Source organism: Aethalodelphis obliquidens, unplaced genomic scaffold, assembly GCF_003676395.1.
Source record: "Aethalodelphis obliquidens isolate GAN/ISIS:26980383/991018 unplaced genomic scaffold, ASM367639v1 scaffold2, whole genome shotgun sequence".
Taxonomy (NCBI): domain Eukaryota; kingdom Metazoa; phylum Chordata; class Mammalia; order Artiodactyla; family Delphinidae; genus Aethalodelphis; species Aethalodelphis obliquidens.
Window position 1 is genome coordinate 28,128,226 of NW_020837946.1, and position 14,202 is coordinate 28,142,427.

The 14,202-nt window shown below is 38.6% G+C and overlaps 1 protein-coding gene across 5 annotated transcripts in view; it reads left to right on the forward strand.

Moving 5' to 3' along the window:
- Positions 1-14,202, forward strand: part of PLEKHM3 (pleckstrin homology domain containing M3) — a 183,636-nt gene that overhangs the window by 140,634 nt on the left and 28,800 nt on the right. For 3 of the 5 annotated variants that reach the window (XM_027122803.1, XM_027122817.1, XM_027122812.1), the window contains exon 7: positions 11,649-11,806. The exons of 1 other annotated variant lie outside the window; for it this stretch is intronic. In XM_027122803.1, the coding sequence (XP_026978604.1) occupies positions 11,649-11,806 (158 nt within the window). Of the gene's footprint in view, positions 1-11,648; positions 11,807-12,062; positions 13,766-14,202 lie in introns of those variants that run through there. One more of the 5 variants, XM_027122823.1, reaches the window with a different exon arrangement.

A 14,202-nucleotide genomic window follows, 5' to 3' on the forward strand; every position in this document is an offset into this window, starting at 1 on the left:
CTACATTCCTGGGGGTATTCAACAAGCTTCTTTTGATGTTTTCCCTGTCTGTTAATCACAAAATCATAGAATCTTCAAGCTGAGAGAAATCCTTACTGATCATCTAGTTTTGAATAACTTAGTATGATCACTTTATTTTGTAGATGAGGAAACTGAGGCATGGAGAAGTTAAGTGACTTATTAATAAGGTCAGACAGCTTAGTGGGGACAAAACTGAGAATAGAAGCCAAGATGTCTAGCTCCCATTTTAGATCTAAATCGGCTTCAATCCTTTTTTTTTTTTCCCTCTTTGTGATCATCTGAATTGCTTTTCCCTTTTCTTTTTTTTTTTTTGCGGTACGCGGGCCTCTCACTGTTGTGGCCTCTCCCGTTGCGGAGCACAGGCTCTGGATGTGCAGGCTCAGCGGCCATGGCTCACGGGCCCAGCCGCTCCGCGGCATGTGGGATCTTCCCAGACCGGGGCACGAACCCGTGTCCCCTGCATCGGCAGGTGGACTCTCAACCACTGTGCCACCAGGGAAGCCCGCTTTTCCCTTTTCTTTAACTTTTTTTTTTTTTTTTAACTCCACCCTTTCTGTACTTCTTCCCTTCTTTCTGCCTTTTATGTCTCTCCTAACCCTTAGTGGGTCACTCCCTTAGATGATCAGGGAATATTGCTCCTATTTCTCCTCTATTTCTCTATCCCTTTAAACATGGGGTCTTTTGTTGTTTTTCTGTTAAGATGTCCTCCATTGGCCTCTACTCAGGTCCTCTCTGAAAAGCTGTATTTCTTCAATTTCTCTCACATACATGCATTCGGGGAGTTGCTTTGTTTTGCTTTGGTTTTTTCCAGCTGTAGTTGCTTCTTCCTTTAATTAAATTACTTCTCTAGTTTTGGTAAATAGCCTAGGGTTTAAGTTGATGTTAAGTCCATTTTCGTCACAGAATTTCATGTTACTTTAATCGATGAATTTCCCAGTCATTCACTCAATAATAAGAATCATACTCCATGTTCAGAAATTCACACAAGATGTGACCACTTAAGAGAATTTTCATACAAGTAGTAAGCATGTTGGACAATAAATCTTTACATAAGCCAAAGACAAATCCAGTTCAGATCAGGACTGTGGGAGTAAACCTGGACCAGACTGTGCATCTCGTTTCCAGGCAGGGACTGAGTCAGTTTAGAAGTCCTCCACATGGTGGATCAGTGGGCATCCAGTGACCTCAGGATTCTCGGGCTGCGCTCTGACCCTAGATGCCCTCAGAAAGGCCCCTTCCTAGAGTAGTGCAGGGTGCTTAAGGGGGTGGACAGGTATCTGACATAGCCCAGCTGGGTGATCTTAGACTGCTCACATCACCTCTCTTGGCCTTAGTTCTCTCATATATTAAGTAAGGAAGCTGAGTTAAGGAAACCACTTAGAGCCTTTCCTTGTTTACTATTCAATGAGTAATAATGACATAACTAGGGCCAAAATGAATAGTAGAGACCTAAATACGATTTATTTTCGACACATAGCTAATTAACTCAATAGAGGAGTAAGATTCTGCTGACCATACCATGAGAATTTTCTGGAACTGTCTCAATTTAAAATATTTTAATCTATTTTCCCCTAAATAATACTCATGCACTTATATGAGACCATGTGGCCTGCTTTGGGGCTCAGAATATGTGGGCCACGTAATTGTACTTACTGTTTGCAAATGCTTCTACTGAAGTTTCATGAGGTTGTGGCTTCAAGAGGCCACACCCCTTGAGGCCCTTTCCATAGTGCAGAAAAACTGAAATAGGCCCCTTCCTGTATATATATATATTTTTTTTTAATAAATTTATTTATTTATGGCTGTGTTGGGTCTTCATTGCTGCATGCAGACTTTTCTAGTTGTGGCGAGCAGGGGCTACTCTTTGTTGTGATACGTAGGCTTCTCACTGCGGTGGCTTCTCTTGTTGCGGAGCATGGGTTCTAGGCACACAGGCTCAGTAGTTGTGGCTCACGGGCTCTAGAGCACAAGCTCAATAGTTGTGGCGCATGGGCTTAGTTGCTCTGCAGCATGTGGGATCTTCCTGGACCAGGGCTTGAACCTGTGTGCCCTGCACTGGCAGGTGGATTCTTTTTTTCTTTTTTTTTTTAAATTAATTTATTTATTTATTTTGGCTGTGTTGAGTCTTTGTTGCTATGCGTGGGCAGTTGTGGTGAGCAGGGGCTACCCTTCGTTGCGGTGCTCAGGCTTCTCATTGGAGGGGCTTCTCTCGTTGCAGAGCACGGGTCTAGGCACACGGGCTTTAGTAGTTGTATGCAGGTTCAGTAGTTGTGGCTTGTGGGCTCTAGAGCACAGGCTCAGTAGTTGTGGCTCACGGGCTTAGTTGCTCCACGGCATGTGGGATCTTCCTGGACCAGAGCTCGAACCCGTGTCCCCTGCATTGGCAGGTGGATTCTTAACCACTGCGCTACCAGGGTAGCCCCGGCAGGCTGATTCTTAACCATTGCACCACAAGGGAAGTCCCCCCGTATACTTTTGTGAATAAGAAATTTATGTTCTTGGGCTCAGCTTTACCATTCAGCCATTGGAGAAAATTGAAATTCGTTTATCTTGTATTCCCTGAGATAGTTTCCATCAGGAAGCAAAATATAATTTGATAGGAATGGTGATGACCACTTACAGATCTACCCAATTATACTAACCCAGATAACCCAGATTAGATTATCACATAGTTTCCAATATCTAAGTAGAAATTGTCACCTTTGGGAGAGGATCAGATAAGAGCTAATTGGTGACATCATAATCCACCCTCAGTGAAGTATTTGATTAGCCAAAATCTTAGTCCTGTTAGAACAGTCCCGTAATGGAAAAAGAAGGGTGTGGAGCACCTAATTAGAGAAGACAGTTTTCTGTTTATATACAAACATCCCAGCATTAAGCCATGATAAGGAGCTCAAAGGCTAATTATGGGGAAATGCGGTTTTAACAAACTTTTTGAAATAAGAAAATTCCCTATGCTTTTTATTTTCTATTTTTGAGAAAAATAATGGGTAGTATGCTTTTTATTTTCTATTTTTAAGAATTTGTTATTAAAAGGAGTAAAATTTAGTTAACTAGACTTACTGTGGTGATGACTTTACAGTGTATACAACTATCAAATCATTACATTGTACACCTGAAACTAATATAATGTTACATGTCAATTTTAAAAAAAAAGTGAAATTTAGAATTGAATGAGAACTCAGAATATTATTGCTGTGGTTTAGGTTTTCAAACTTGGGCAGACTCCATAGGCTGTTTTTCTTACCTCTCCAGGAACTCACCTGGCCTAGATCACTAGACGTCACTGTCCCCACCTGTTAATGCTGAGAAATGACACTCAGAGAGAAAATAGTGAGTGCAGCCTTTCATAGTCCTCTGGCCAAGCAAATGCAACCTAAATTATATTTGAAATCATTTTACAATGCGTGACAATTTTGATTCTTCTACTAGTAACCAGGCTAGCTTGTTACTAGTGAGTGGCAGGTGGCTTTATTTAACATGAATGGGGTCTTTTGGTTAGACTTTCAGAGGAGGGGCCATTTGTCAAGTGCAGCAGCCCTCTTCATCAACGTATTGCCAACAGTTGTCCAGAATCTAGATGTTACACAGTGGCTGAGGAATGCCTGTATTGAAATGGAAGGTAACTTGACAAATCAGGGGGAAGGAATTCGTCGATGCATAAATTCAATGAGAAAGAGCTTTTTCTTTCTTGTTTCTTGTCCAAGTCCCCAGTGCTCTGTCCCTCTCCCCCTGTAGATTTTGAATTTTGTGGTGGTGCTGAGGGAGTGAAGGTAACAGACATAAAAGAATCATTTGTGCCCTTTTCCCAATCCCACAGATTTCTATTGGCTACAGACCTTGAACATGACACTGCAATTTCCTGGTGCCACACATGAGTAATAAGCAGCTGTTTCTGAAACTGTGGTTTGGAGAAGGCAGCACTAGGTTATTTTTTAACTTAATTGTAATTTTCGATTGGTCTGCAAGAAAGCAAATCAAATAAAGTCTGTTGTCTTAGTCTGCAAGAAAGCCATAGGCCTCAAATTCCAATGCTGACCATCTTGACCAGAATAGAAGAGGGGGGAAAATGTGTGTATCCCTGAGCTGGAAGTTCGACCAGGCAGCTTTCATGGGCTGCTGTCACACAAGAAGCATAAGCATATTTGGTATATTTGTCAGTTAACTGGATCATGGAGAGTGATAAATTTGACTATTCCTTGAGTTCTAGAAGTACCTGAAATGATAGAGTGAAAAGAATTTGTAGAGAGACTGCAAAAGACAAAGATAGAAAAATCTTTAAGATACCAGCTTGATAGTGCATTTTGTCTTTATCCTACAGTACAATAAAAGGACACAATTTTAAGTTACAAACGGAAATGTGCATTCTTTGAACACCAGGTCAGTATGATACCTCTGGAATAGTCATATATGCAACACCCCCAAATTAAGTGAATCAGACTAGGATTTTCCTTAATACAAGAAATTAAGTTTAATGGAAAACAGAAACAAACTCTTTCACCCTATTTCGGACATATGCCTTTTCTCAAAGAGATAAGGCAATTTGGTATACAGAAAAGGTGAGGGAGACTGAGGAGATGGACAAAGAGCTACATGTGTTTTCTGCTAATTACTTTGTCATGATTTTGTTCACGTAGAGAGACACTTTGGGGAAAATAACTAAACCAGGGATAACCAAACCTCATCTCAGAGGTCTGTTTCACTAGCACCTACAGCATATCCAAATGACCACCTGGTTAACGGAAACTATCAGCCTTCTAACGTTAAAGATGAATGGCCTTGGGGCTTCCCTGGTGGCGCAGTGGTTGAGAGTCCTCCTGCCAAGGCAGGGGACACGGGTTTGTGCCCCGGTCCGGGAGGATCCCACATGCCGCGGAGCGGCTGGGCCCGTGAGCCATGGCCGCTGAGCCTGCGCGTGCGGAGCCTGTGCTCCGCAACGGGAGAGGCCACGACAGTTGAGAGGCCCGCGCACCGCAAAAAAAAAAAAAAAAAAAGATGAATGGCCTTGTGACTTGTGATGGACTCATATAAAGTTATATTAACCTGTGACCAGGAAAATAAGAGTGAAAAAGAGGGGCTCCTTGGGCTTTGGTCTTCTTTGAGGCTGCCATCTTCCTATTGTTTGTGGTATATGGTCCCAACCTTAAGTCTCCACCAAGATGGCTAGGAAGTAGGAGTGAAAAGCACGATTCTTGAGGGCAGGAGGAGATAGTGGGAGGCAAGACACTTGATTTCTTTTTAAGTAGTTATCCCAAGATATATCTGCTTTTTAAAAAGAACCCTAGGAGATGCCACACCTGGAGCCTGCTTCTCTTAGTGATGAAACCTCTAGACCAGAAGCCGGAAGAGCTTCCCAGTGCTGCTAGTTGTGATATTCAAAGACAAGATTTAAACCTTCCAAATATACCTTTACCCCTTGAAATGTATCAGTATAAAGTTTTTCTTTCTATAATATTAAAGAAATGTTTGTCAATTCTAAAATAAACTTAGAGAATATTACCTCACTTTTCTGGAGGAAAAACTTCTAGCAGCTTCAGCCCTTTGGAACATGGCCCTGAACCTCAACTGACAAATAGGAAGAGCAGTTACTCAAGTATAAAGAAGCAGAAAGGGTCTCAGAAGAGCTGAACTGCCACCAAGTCCATGTGTTCTTCGTGCTCCTCCCTAAATCGCACAGCAGAATGATTCAACATGTTGTGACACAACAGTAGCACTAAAGCTGTGACTGCTACAGCCAAGGAAGAAGACTGGAAAGCATCCTCAGGCAGTCATCAGGAACTTAGGTGCCTGACGATTTACACTCTCTTAGGTTGCTCCGTATAAAACTGCCATTTGTATAGGTAAAGTCACCATTATACTTTTATAGGTAAAAATCACCATTTTATAGGTGGTATCTCCATTTTTATATTTTCAATCTATAGTTGGACAAGCAAAACAATCACATGTTAAACAATAGCAAAAAAAATACAAAGGAACATCGATTTATATTAAATTATGTGATGTAAAAATAAATTATATGAAGCACAAGAGATCCATGGCAGGTGAAGTAGCCAGAGATGGCTCTCCAGATCACGCCAGAATAGATCTGAGCCTTAAAGCCTGGGTGAAGTTTAAATAAGTGTGAAGAGAGGAAGTGAAAGGAAAGTAGAGGAAATACATGGGTGAAGGCACAGGAGCAAGAACAAGCATATTCTACACCGGGGAAGCTTTCCTCGCAATGGAACATACATATGAAGAAACGGAAAATGAATTTGGATAGATGGTGTGGAATCAGCTTATGGAGACACTCATATACCAGGCAAAATGTAAGCTGCAGTTTTGTCTAGTTCACACTTGTATCAGTAACTGAGAATAGTAACTCAATGTAATTTTCTGACATGAACGAATGAAGAGTTTTTACCAATGATAAAATAAGAATTCAACCAAAGGTTTGAGGGAAGAGATGACACACAATGAAAGTGATGTCTAAAACTGACTAGTATATATGCTGGATGGATCAAAGGAAAAAGACGATTATCCAGAAATAAAACCGGAAGATTATTTCATTAATCTAGAGACGGGTGATAAAAGCTTGAGATAGGATGGGAAAAAGACTTACACTAGAGACATTTAAAAGAGAATCAATGTGAACCTTGAAACTTATGCTAAGTGAAAGAAGCCAGTCATAAAAGACCACATATTATTCTATTTACATGAAATATCCAGAGTAGGTAAATCTATAGAGACAGAAAGTAGATTATTGGTTGCCTAGGGCTTGGGGGATGGGTTAGGGAGAAAACACTAGTGACTGCTAATGGGTATGGGGATTTGGGGAAAAGTTGATGAAATGTACACAACTCTGAATAAACTAAAACATGTTCGAGTGTAGACTCTAAATAGGTTAATTACATGTTATGTGAACTATATATCAATAAAGCTGTTATTTAAAAAAGAGAAAGAGAGGGGCTTCCCTGGTGGCACAGTGGTTAAGAATCCACCTGCCAATGCAGGGGACACGGGTTTGAGCCCTGGTCCGGGAAGATCCCACATGCTGCAGAGCAACTAAGCCCGTGCGCCACAACTACTGAGCCTGCACTCTAGAGCCCACGAGCCACAACTACTGAAGCCCACACACCTAGAGCCCGTGCTCCGCAACAAGAGAAGCCACCACAATAAGAGGCCTGCACACCGCAATGAAGAGTAGCCCCTGCTCGCCACAACTAGAGAAAGCCCACGTGCAGCAACGAAGACCCAACCCAGCCAAAAATAAATAAATAAATTTTTACAGATAAATAAATAATTAAATAAAAAGAGAAAGGTAATCAATAGAATGTGGTGCATGACAAGATGTGTGTTTGATGAAGAAAATGAATCATTCACTGTAGACTCTATATAGTTTGATTTCATTGAAATAACAAGACTGTCCACTAATACCATTATTATTTAATATTGTTTTAGGAGTGCTGCATGATGCAATAAGACATAAAACATGAAAGGAAGGGACCAGATTATTTCCTTCAGAAAACCCAAAAGAATCACCTAAAAATGATAGGCATTCATGCACATTTAGTAATATAGTATATGAGATGGACACAAATATCAGTATATTCTAATACACCAGCAATAGCTGATAAGAAAAAATATTATACAAAAGTTTAACCTTAAAATAACTTAAATAACAACTGTGAGTGGCTTACACTATGGAGAACAGTATGGAGGTTCCTTAAAAAACTAAAAATAGAATTACCACATGACCCAGCAATCCCACTACTGGGCATATACCCAGAGAAAAACATAATTCAAAAAGACACATGCACCCCAGTGTTCACTGCAGCACTATTTACAATAGCAAGGACAAGGAAGCAACCTAAATGCCCATCGACAGATGACTGTATAAAGAAGATGTGGTACATATATACAATGGAATATTACTCAGCTATAAAAAGGAACAAAATTGGGTCATTTGTAGAGACATGGATGGACCTAGAGATTGTCATACAGATTGAAGTTAAGTCAGAAAGAGCAAAACAAATATCATGTATTAATGCATATATGTGGAATCTAGAAAAATGGTACAGATGAACCGGTTTGCAGGGCAGAGAGAGAGACACAAATGTAGAGAACAAACGTATGGACACCAAGAGGGGTGGTGGGGGTGGGGGTTGTGGGATGAATTGGGAGACTGGGATTGACATGTATACACTAATATGTATAAAATGGATAACTAATAAGAACCTGCTGTATAAAAAATTAAATTTAAAAAAAAAGTCAGTGGCTTATACAAAGGAAAAAAACAAATTTGTATTATTAATAAATGAAGATTTAATAAAATGGAGATAGGGAGACTAAATGTTGTGAAGATATCAATTCCCAAATTAATTTTTAAAAGCTTATTAAAATATCCAGATAGGAATAAATAAAAATAACTGGCACTGTAAATTTGGTGAAATATTTCAAAAGCCTTCAAAATGTTCATACCCCTTACACTTTGTACCAAGAAAATCTTCTAGATAAAGAAAAACTTTATGTACAAGATGCCCCAATCTTCTCTTTTAGATCCTAGATGATAACTCTCATGTCTTCCTTAAGGTGTTCTCTTCTCATCCTCAGTTCCTTAAAACAACATTTACTCACCTGGTTTCCAGACCAGGTGAGTTCTATATCCTGATGTTTTCCCCTAAATGGACTATAGTTTGTTAGTGCCTCTCTTTAAATGTGTCATTAACTTTGGTTGTTTAGAAAAGAGTAAAATAAGTAAGACAAAACTCAGCTAAAGTATTGTTACCACAATTTATAAATAACCCCGTTGGGTATATGATTTGTTAGTGGTTATTTCTTAGAAAGTGTATATCATGTGTTGCTATTAGGAACACACTTTCCTGGGGTTGATTGGAGTTAATGGTCCTTGAGAAAACATAAATAAAAGGAGGTCTTATCTATGGCTTTTTAAAGGTAATGGGGAGGAGAATAAATTTTAAAATGTTGGAAAATGTGCTTGCTTGACTCAAAAAAAAGAAAAAAAGCCAGCATAATTTCTACCCCCTTTATTAAGAAAAAAAAATAACACCCTTATAAAGTAGTAAACCTGGTTCTTCTGTTCCATTTCTGCATCAATACAAAAATAATATACATTGCTTTTAAAAATGCCAAAACAACCATATACAAGGTGAAAGACGTGCTTTTCCAACTTGTTCCCTTCCCTAGATTTAACCATTATATTCATTTTTAAAACATCATGAGATTATTCAATAGTGATGTTCATAAACCACTTTAGTTTTTATCTCCAGTATTATGTATAGCTTGATTTTTTGCAAAATACATTATTAATTTTTTAAAATTTTATTGAAGTATAGTTGATTTACAATGTTGTGTTAATTCAGTTTTACATATATATATTCTTTTTCATTATGGTTTATCACAGGATATTTTTCTCCACACCCTCTCCAGCATTTATTTGTAGACTTCTTAGTGATGGCCATTCTGACTGGTGTAATATGGTCCCTCAATGTAGTTTTGACTTGCATTTCTCTAATAATTAGCGATGATGAGCATCTTTTCATGTGCCTATTGGCCATCTGTATGTCTTCTTTGGAGAAATGTATGTTTAGATCTTCTGCCCATTTTTTGATTGGGTTTTGTTTTTGTTTTTTTTGAGTTGTATGAGCTGTTTGTATATTTTGGAAATTAAGCCTTTGTTGGTCACATCATTTGCAAATATTTTCTCCCAGTCCATAGGTTGTCTTTTCATTTTGTTTATGGTTTCATTTGTTGTGCAAAAGCTTATAAGTTTGATTAGGTACCACTTGTTTATTTTTGCTTTTATTTCTGTTGCCTTGGGAGACTGACCTAAGAAAACATTGGTACGATTTATGTCAGAGAATGTTTTTGCCTGTGTTCTCATCTAGGAGTTTTATGGTGTCATGTTTTATATTTAAGTCTTTAAGTCATTTTGCATTTATTTTTGTGTATGGTGTGAGGGTGTGTTCTAATTTCGTTGATTTGCATGCGGTTGTCCAACTTTCCCAGCACCACTTGCTGAAGAGACTGTCTTTTCCCCATTGTATATTCTTGCCTCCTTTGTTGAAGATTAATTGACCGTAGGTGTGTGGGTTTACTTCTGGGCTCTCTATTCTGTTCCATTGATCCATATGTTTGTTTTTGTGCCAATACCATGCTGTTTTGAATACTGTAGCTTTGTAGTACCCAAATCCTTTGGGTAGTATTGTCATTTTAACAATATTAATTCTTCCAATCCAAGAGCATGGGATAGCTTTCCATTTCTTTGAATCATCTTCAGTGTCCTTTATTAAGGTTTTGTAGTTCTCAGTATGTAAGTCTTTCACCTCCTAGGTGGGGTTTATTCCTAAGTATTTTATTTTATTTTTGATGTGACTTTAAAAGGGATTGCTTGTTTACATTCTCTTTCACATATTTCATTGTTAGTGTAAAGAAATTGCAAAATACATTATTACATTACTTGTAGTCTTTTTTTGTATTATCAGCTATTACTATTTGTTCACCTTGGCCTTCTTATATCTCTTTAAATATGATTTACTGCTCTCAGATGTTATTTTTATGTAAAATTATCATTTTAACTGTGATTCACTTGAAAGTATCCATTTCTAGCTCTTTCCAAGTTAAATTTAATCTTCGTTTTTTTCTTATATCAAAATCAGCATGCATATGCATATGCATCAATGAGAAAGAAATAAAGGCAAATTTTATCTTGTTAGTGTATGAACTGCCAAAGTCTTTGAAGCCCGTGCAGTATTAGTTAAGTGAGGAGGGCTCTGATGGACCATTGGCTCCAAACTCACGGATGTTTGCAGGCCAGCAGGTGAGGGGACTGTGGGAGGCAGGCAGACTCAAGACACTGTGGCCTCATGGGGACAAGTGTTAGTTGAAGAGCACGTGCCTCGGCAGGAGCAAGCAGCCTCTACTCACAGCTGGGATCATCATCGTGTTGGAATTCAGGCCTAGTTTTTCCAGATCTAATGATTTTCCAAAAGAAGCCAAAAATCTGGAATTTTATGTGAAACCTTCCAATTATTAAATTGGCTTATTTTCTTTTAAACACTAAAAGATTTTTTTTTAAATCTTGAGGCTAAATATAGCACTCAGACTGCCAAATTGCAGCTTCTGTGTATTCTTATAATTATCAGCAGCAAGAGAAACCTATTTTCCACATTTGTTACATGTTCTTAGGGGAGATAGAGAAAAAACTATTCTATTAACTCATCAGAAAACAGATATTATTGCATGTACAACATAAAATACTACATTAGTACTTACCCTATATGTTTTCAGTCTATTTTGGGAAATCGACCACACTGCTCTTATACCGCACGATAACTGTCAAGTTAGTCTGTGAAAGTAGGGTTCCCCATTTGTTGGTCCTCAGTCCTCTACAGCACACTACAAAAAAAAGAGGAATATGAAAGAAATTTCAACATCTTCATTTTCCAACCTCCAGTGGTTTAAGCCAGAGAGTTCTTTTGGAGTGAAAATACTATGTCTTTTCTTTCTCAGAGTTGCTGAGAAATTATAATTAGAGGTTTTCCTGTTGTGTAAAGGAAAGGAATTCCTCCTGCATCTGCAAGACTTCTCAACAAATTTGCTTCTTCCCTGTTCCATTTCTCTTTCTGCAGGTGATAGAGGGAAAGCTGGCTCCGTTCTTGGGCAAGGTCATTAAATTTGCCGCCTCACATGTGTACAGCTGCAGTCTTTGTAGCCAGAAGGGGTTCATCTGTGAAATCTGTAACAATGGAGAGATCCTCTACCCTTTTGAGGATATTTCAACAAGCAGGTACACAATCTCTTGTCTTATAAAAGTATACCTGAATATGTCACATGCAGTGTTATTGGGCCAGAGCCGGCCAGCTTTTAGTTGAGTACTGTATCTGTCTCGTCCTCTGTATCAGATTTCCCTTATTCCTGGAGATCATTTTTAACCCTTTGGTTTCCTATATTTATTTCCAACTCATCTTGCTACCTTTATCCAGAATGAGGTAACAAAGTTGCATAGCCTAGCTCTGCATTATTAGGTAACAAAGAATGTTCAGATTCAATTTTAGAATGAAGATGGGGAAGGAAGAATCCTCACAACCATCCCAGGTCAAGTGATAGGCAATGGAAATCACAGTCGCAGAGGAAGACCAAAACTGGATTGGCCACTAGGAAGAAAACCAGAGGACACTGATGAACAGCCCTCTGGCTCACCACATGCTCTTCTGCATTAATGCACTGCAGTGTAGTGATGAAAGTTTTAGGACCCAAAGGACAGAAAAGTGGGAGTTCACGTGGGATTATTTTTCTAACCAAAGTAATATTTGGGTATCGTCACTTCCATTGATTGATGGACGATTTTTTCCCCAGCCTAAGAGCAGGGTTTTTCCTGTCACTTTTACTGAGTCATAAAATGATGCATATCACATTTCCTTTCATCCCAAAAGCATAACAGAAGTATACATTGTATGTATGTGCACTGGCTTCTTTGGGCACGAATGTCACGGCTCATTTCCCACCCTGCTGGGCTCACTTACTCTGTGGTTCAGAATAGAAGGTGAGGCACATAGCCAGGGAGGGTTGAAGCGTGTGTAGTAGAGCTAAGATATTAAGAGTTGACTCAGCCCTTCTGGCCTCTTCTTAAATGCAGAGGCTATTTGTAAACATCCAGGCCCCACACACAGAAAGACAAGACACATAAACACAAGACCCACACACACACACATGCACACACTCCAGCCTCCAGTTTCCTGAGTACAGGTATTTAGCTAATAATCTAAAGATTATATACTTCTAAAAATGTATACCATACAAAAACTTGTATACAAATGCTCGTAGCAACAGTATTGATAATAACCAAAAACTAGAAACAATATAAATGCCTATCAGCTGATTACTGGATAAACAAAATGTGACATATACCCACAGTGGAATATTATTCAGCCTAAAAAGGAATGAAGTATATGCTGCAACGTGGATGAACCTTGAAAACATTATGCTGAGTGCAAGAAACCAGACACAAAAGGCCACATATGTTCCATTTATAGGAAGTGTTCCAAATAGGCAAATCCATAGAGATAGAAAGTAGATTAGTAGTTGCCTAGAGCTTGGTGAAAGGGGAAAAGGGAGTAACTACTAATGGGTATGGATTTCTTTTGGGAGTGATGAAAATGTTCTAGAATTAGATAATGGTGATGGTTACACAGTCTTGTGAATACAATAAAAAGCAGTGAATTTTATGCTTTAAAAGAGTGAATTATACTGCAATAAAAATATTTAATAAAAAAATAAAAATTAAATTTAAAAAATGTTTCCAACTGAATAAACCATATATTCTGGGCCATAAAAGAAGTCTCAGTAAATTTAAAAAGATTGAAACCATACCAAATATGTTCTCTGACACATGGAATTAAGATATCCAGTAGAAAAAAAAAATCTGGGAAACCCCAAAATATTTGGAAATTAAATAATACACTCTAAAAACTCATGGGTCAAAGAAGAAATCCACCACAAGAGAAATTTTAAAAATATTTGTAAATGAATGAAAATGAAATACAAAATATCAAAATGTATGGAATGCAGCTAAAGTAGTGCTCTGAGTGAAATTTATGGCTATAAACACCTATATCAGAAAAGAAGAAGTTCTCAAATTAATAATCTAAAATTCCACTTTAAGAAATGAGATAATGAAGAGCAAAATAAATCCAAAGCAAGCAGGAGGAAGGAAAGGATAAAGATTAGAGCAGATATCAATGAAGTAAAAAACAGAAAAGCAGTAGATTGATGAAACCACAAATTAGTTCTTTGAAAAGATCAACAGGGACTTCCCTGGTGGTCCAGTGGTTAAGAATCCGCCTTCCAATGCAGGGGATGCAGGTTCGATCCCTGGTTGGGGGAACTAACAAACATCCCACACGCCACAGGGCAACTAAGCCTGTGCACCACAACTACTGAACATATGAGCCATAACTAGTGAGCCCACATGCCGAAACTGCAGAGCCCTCGCACTCTGGAGCCTGTGAGCCACAACTACAGAGCCCATGCACTCTGGCTCCCATGCACCACAACAAAAGATCCCGTGTGCTGCAACTAAGACCCAACTCAGCCAAAAATAAATAAATATTTTTTTAAAATATATCAACAAACTTGATAACCCTTTAGGTAGGCTGACCAAGAAATTAAGAGAGAAGACATGGA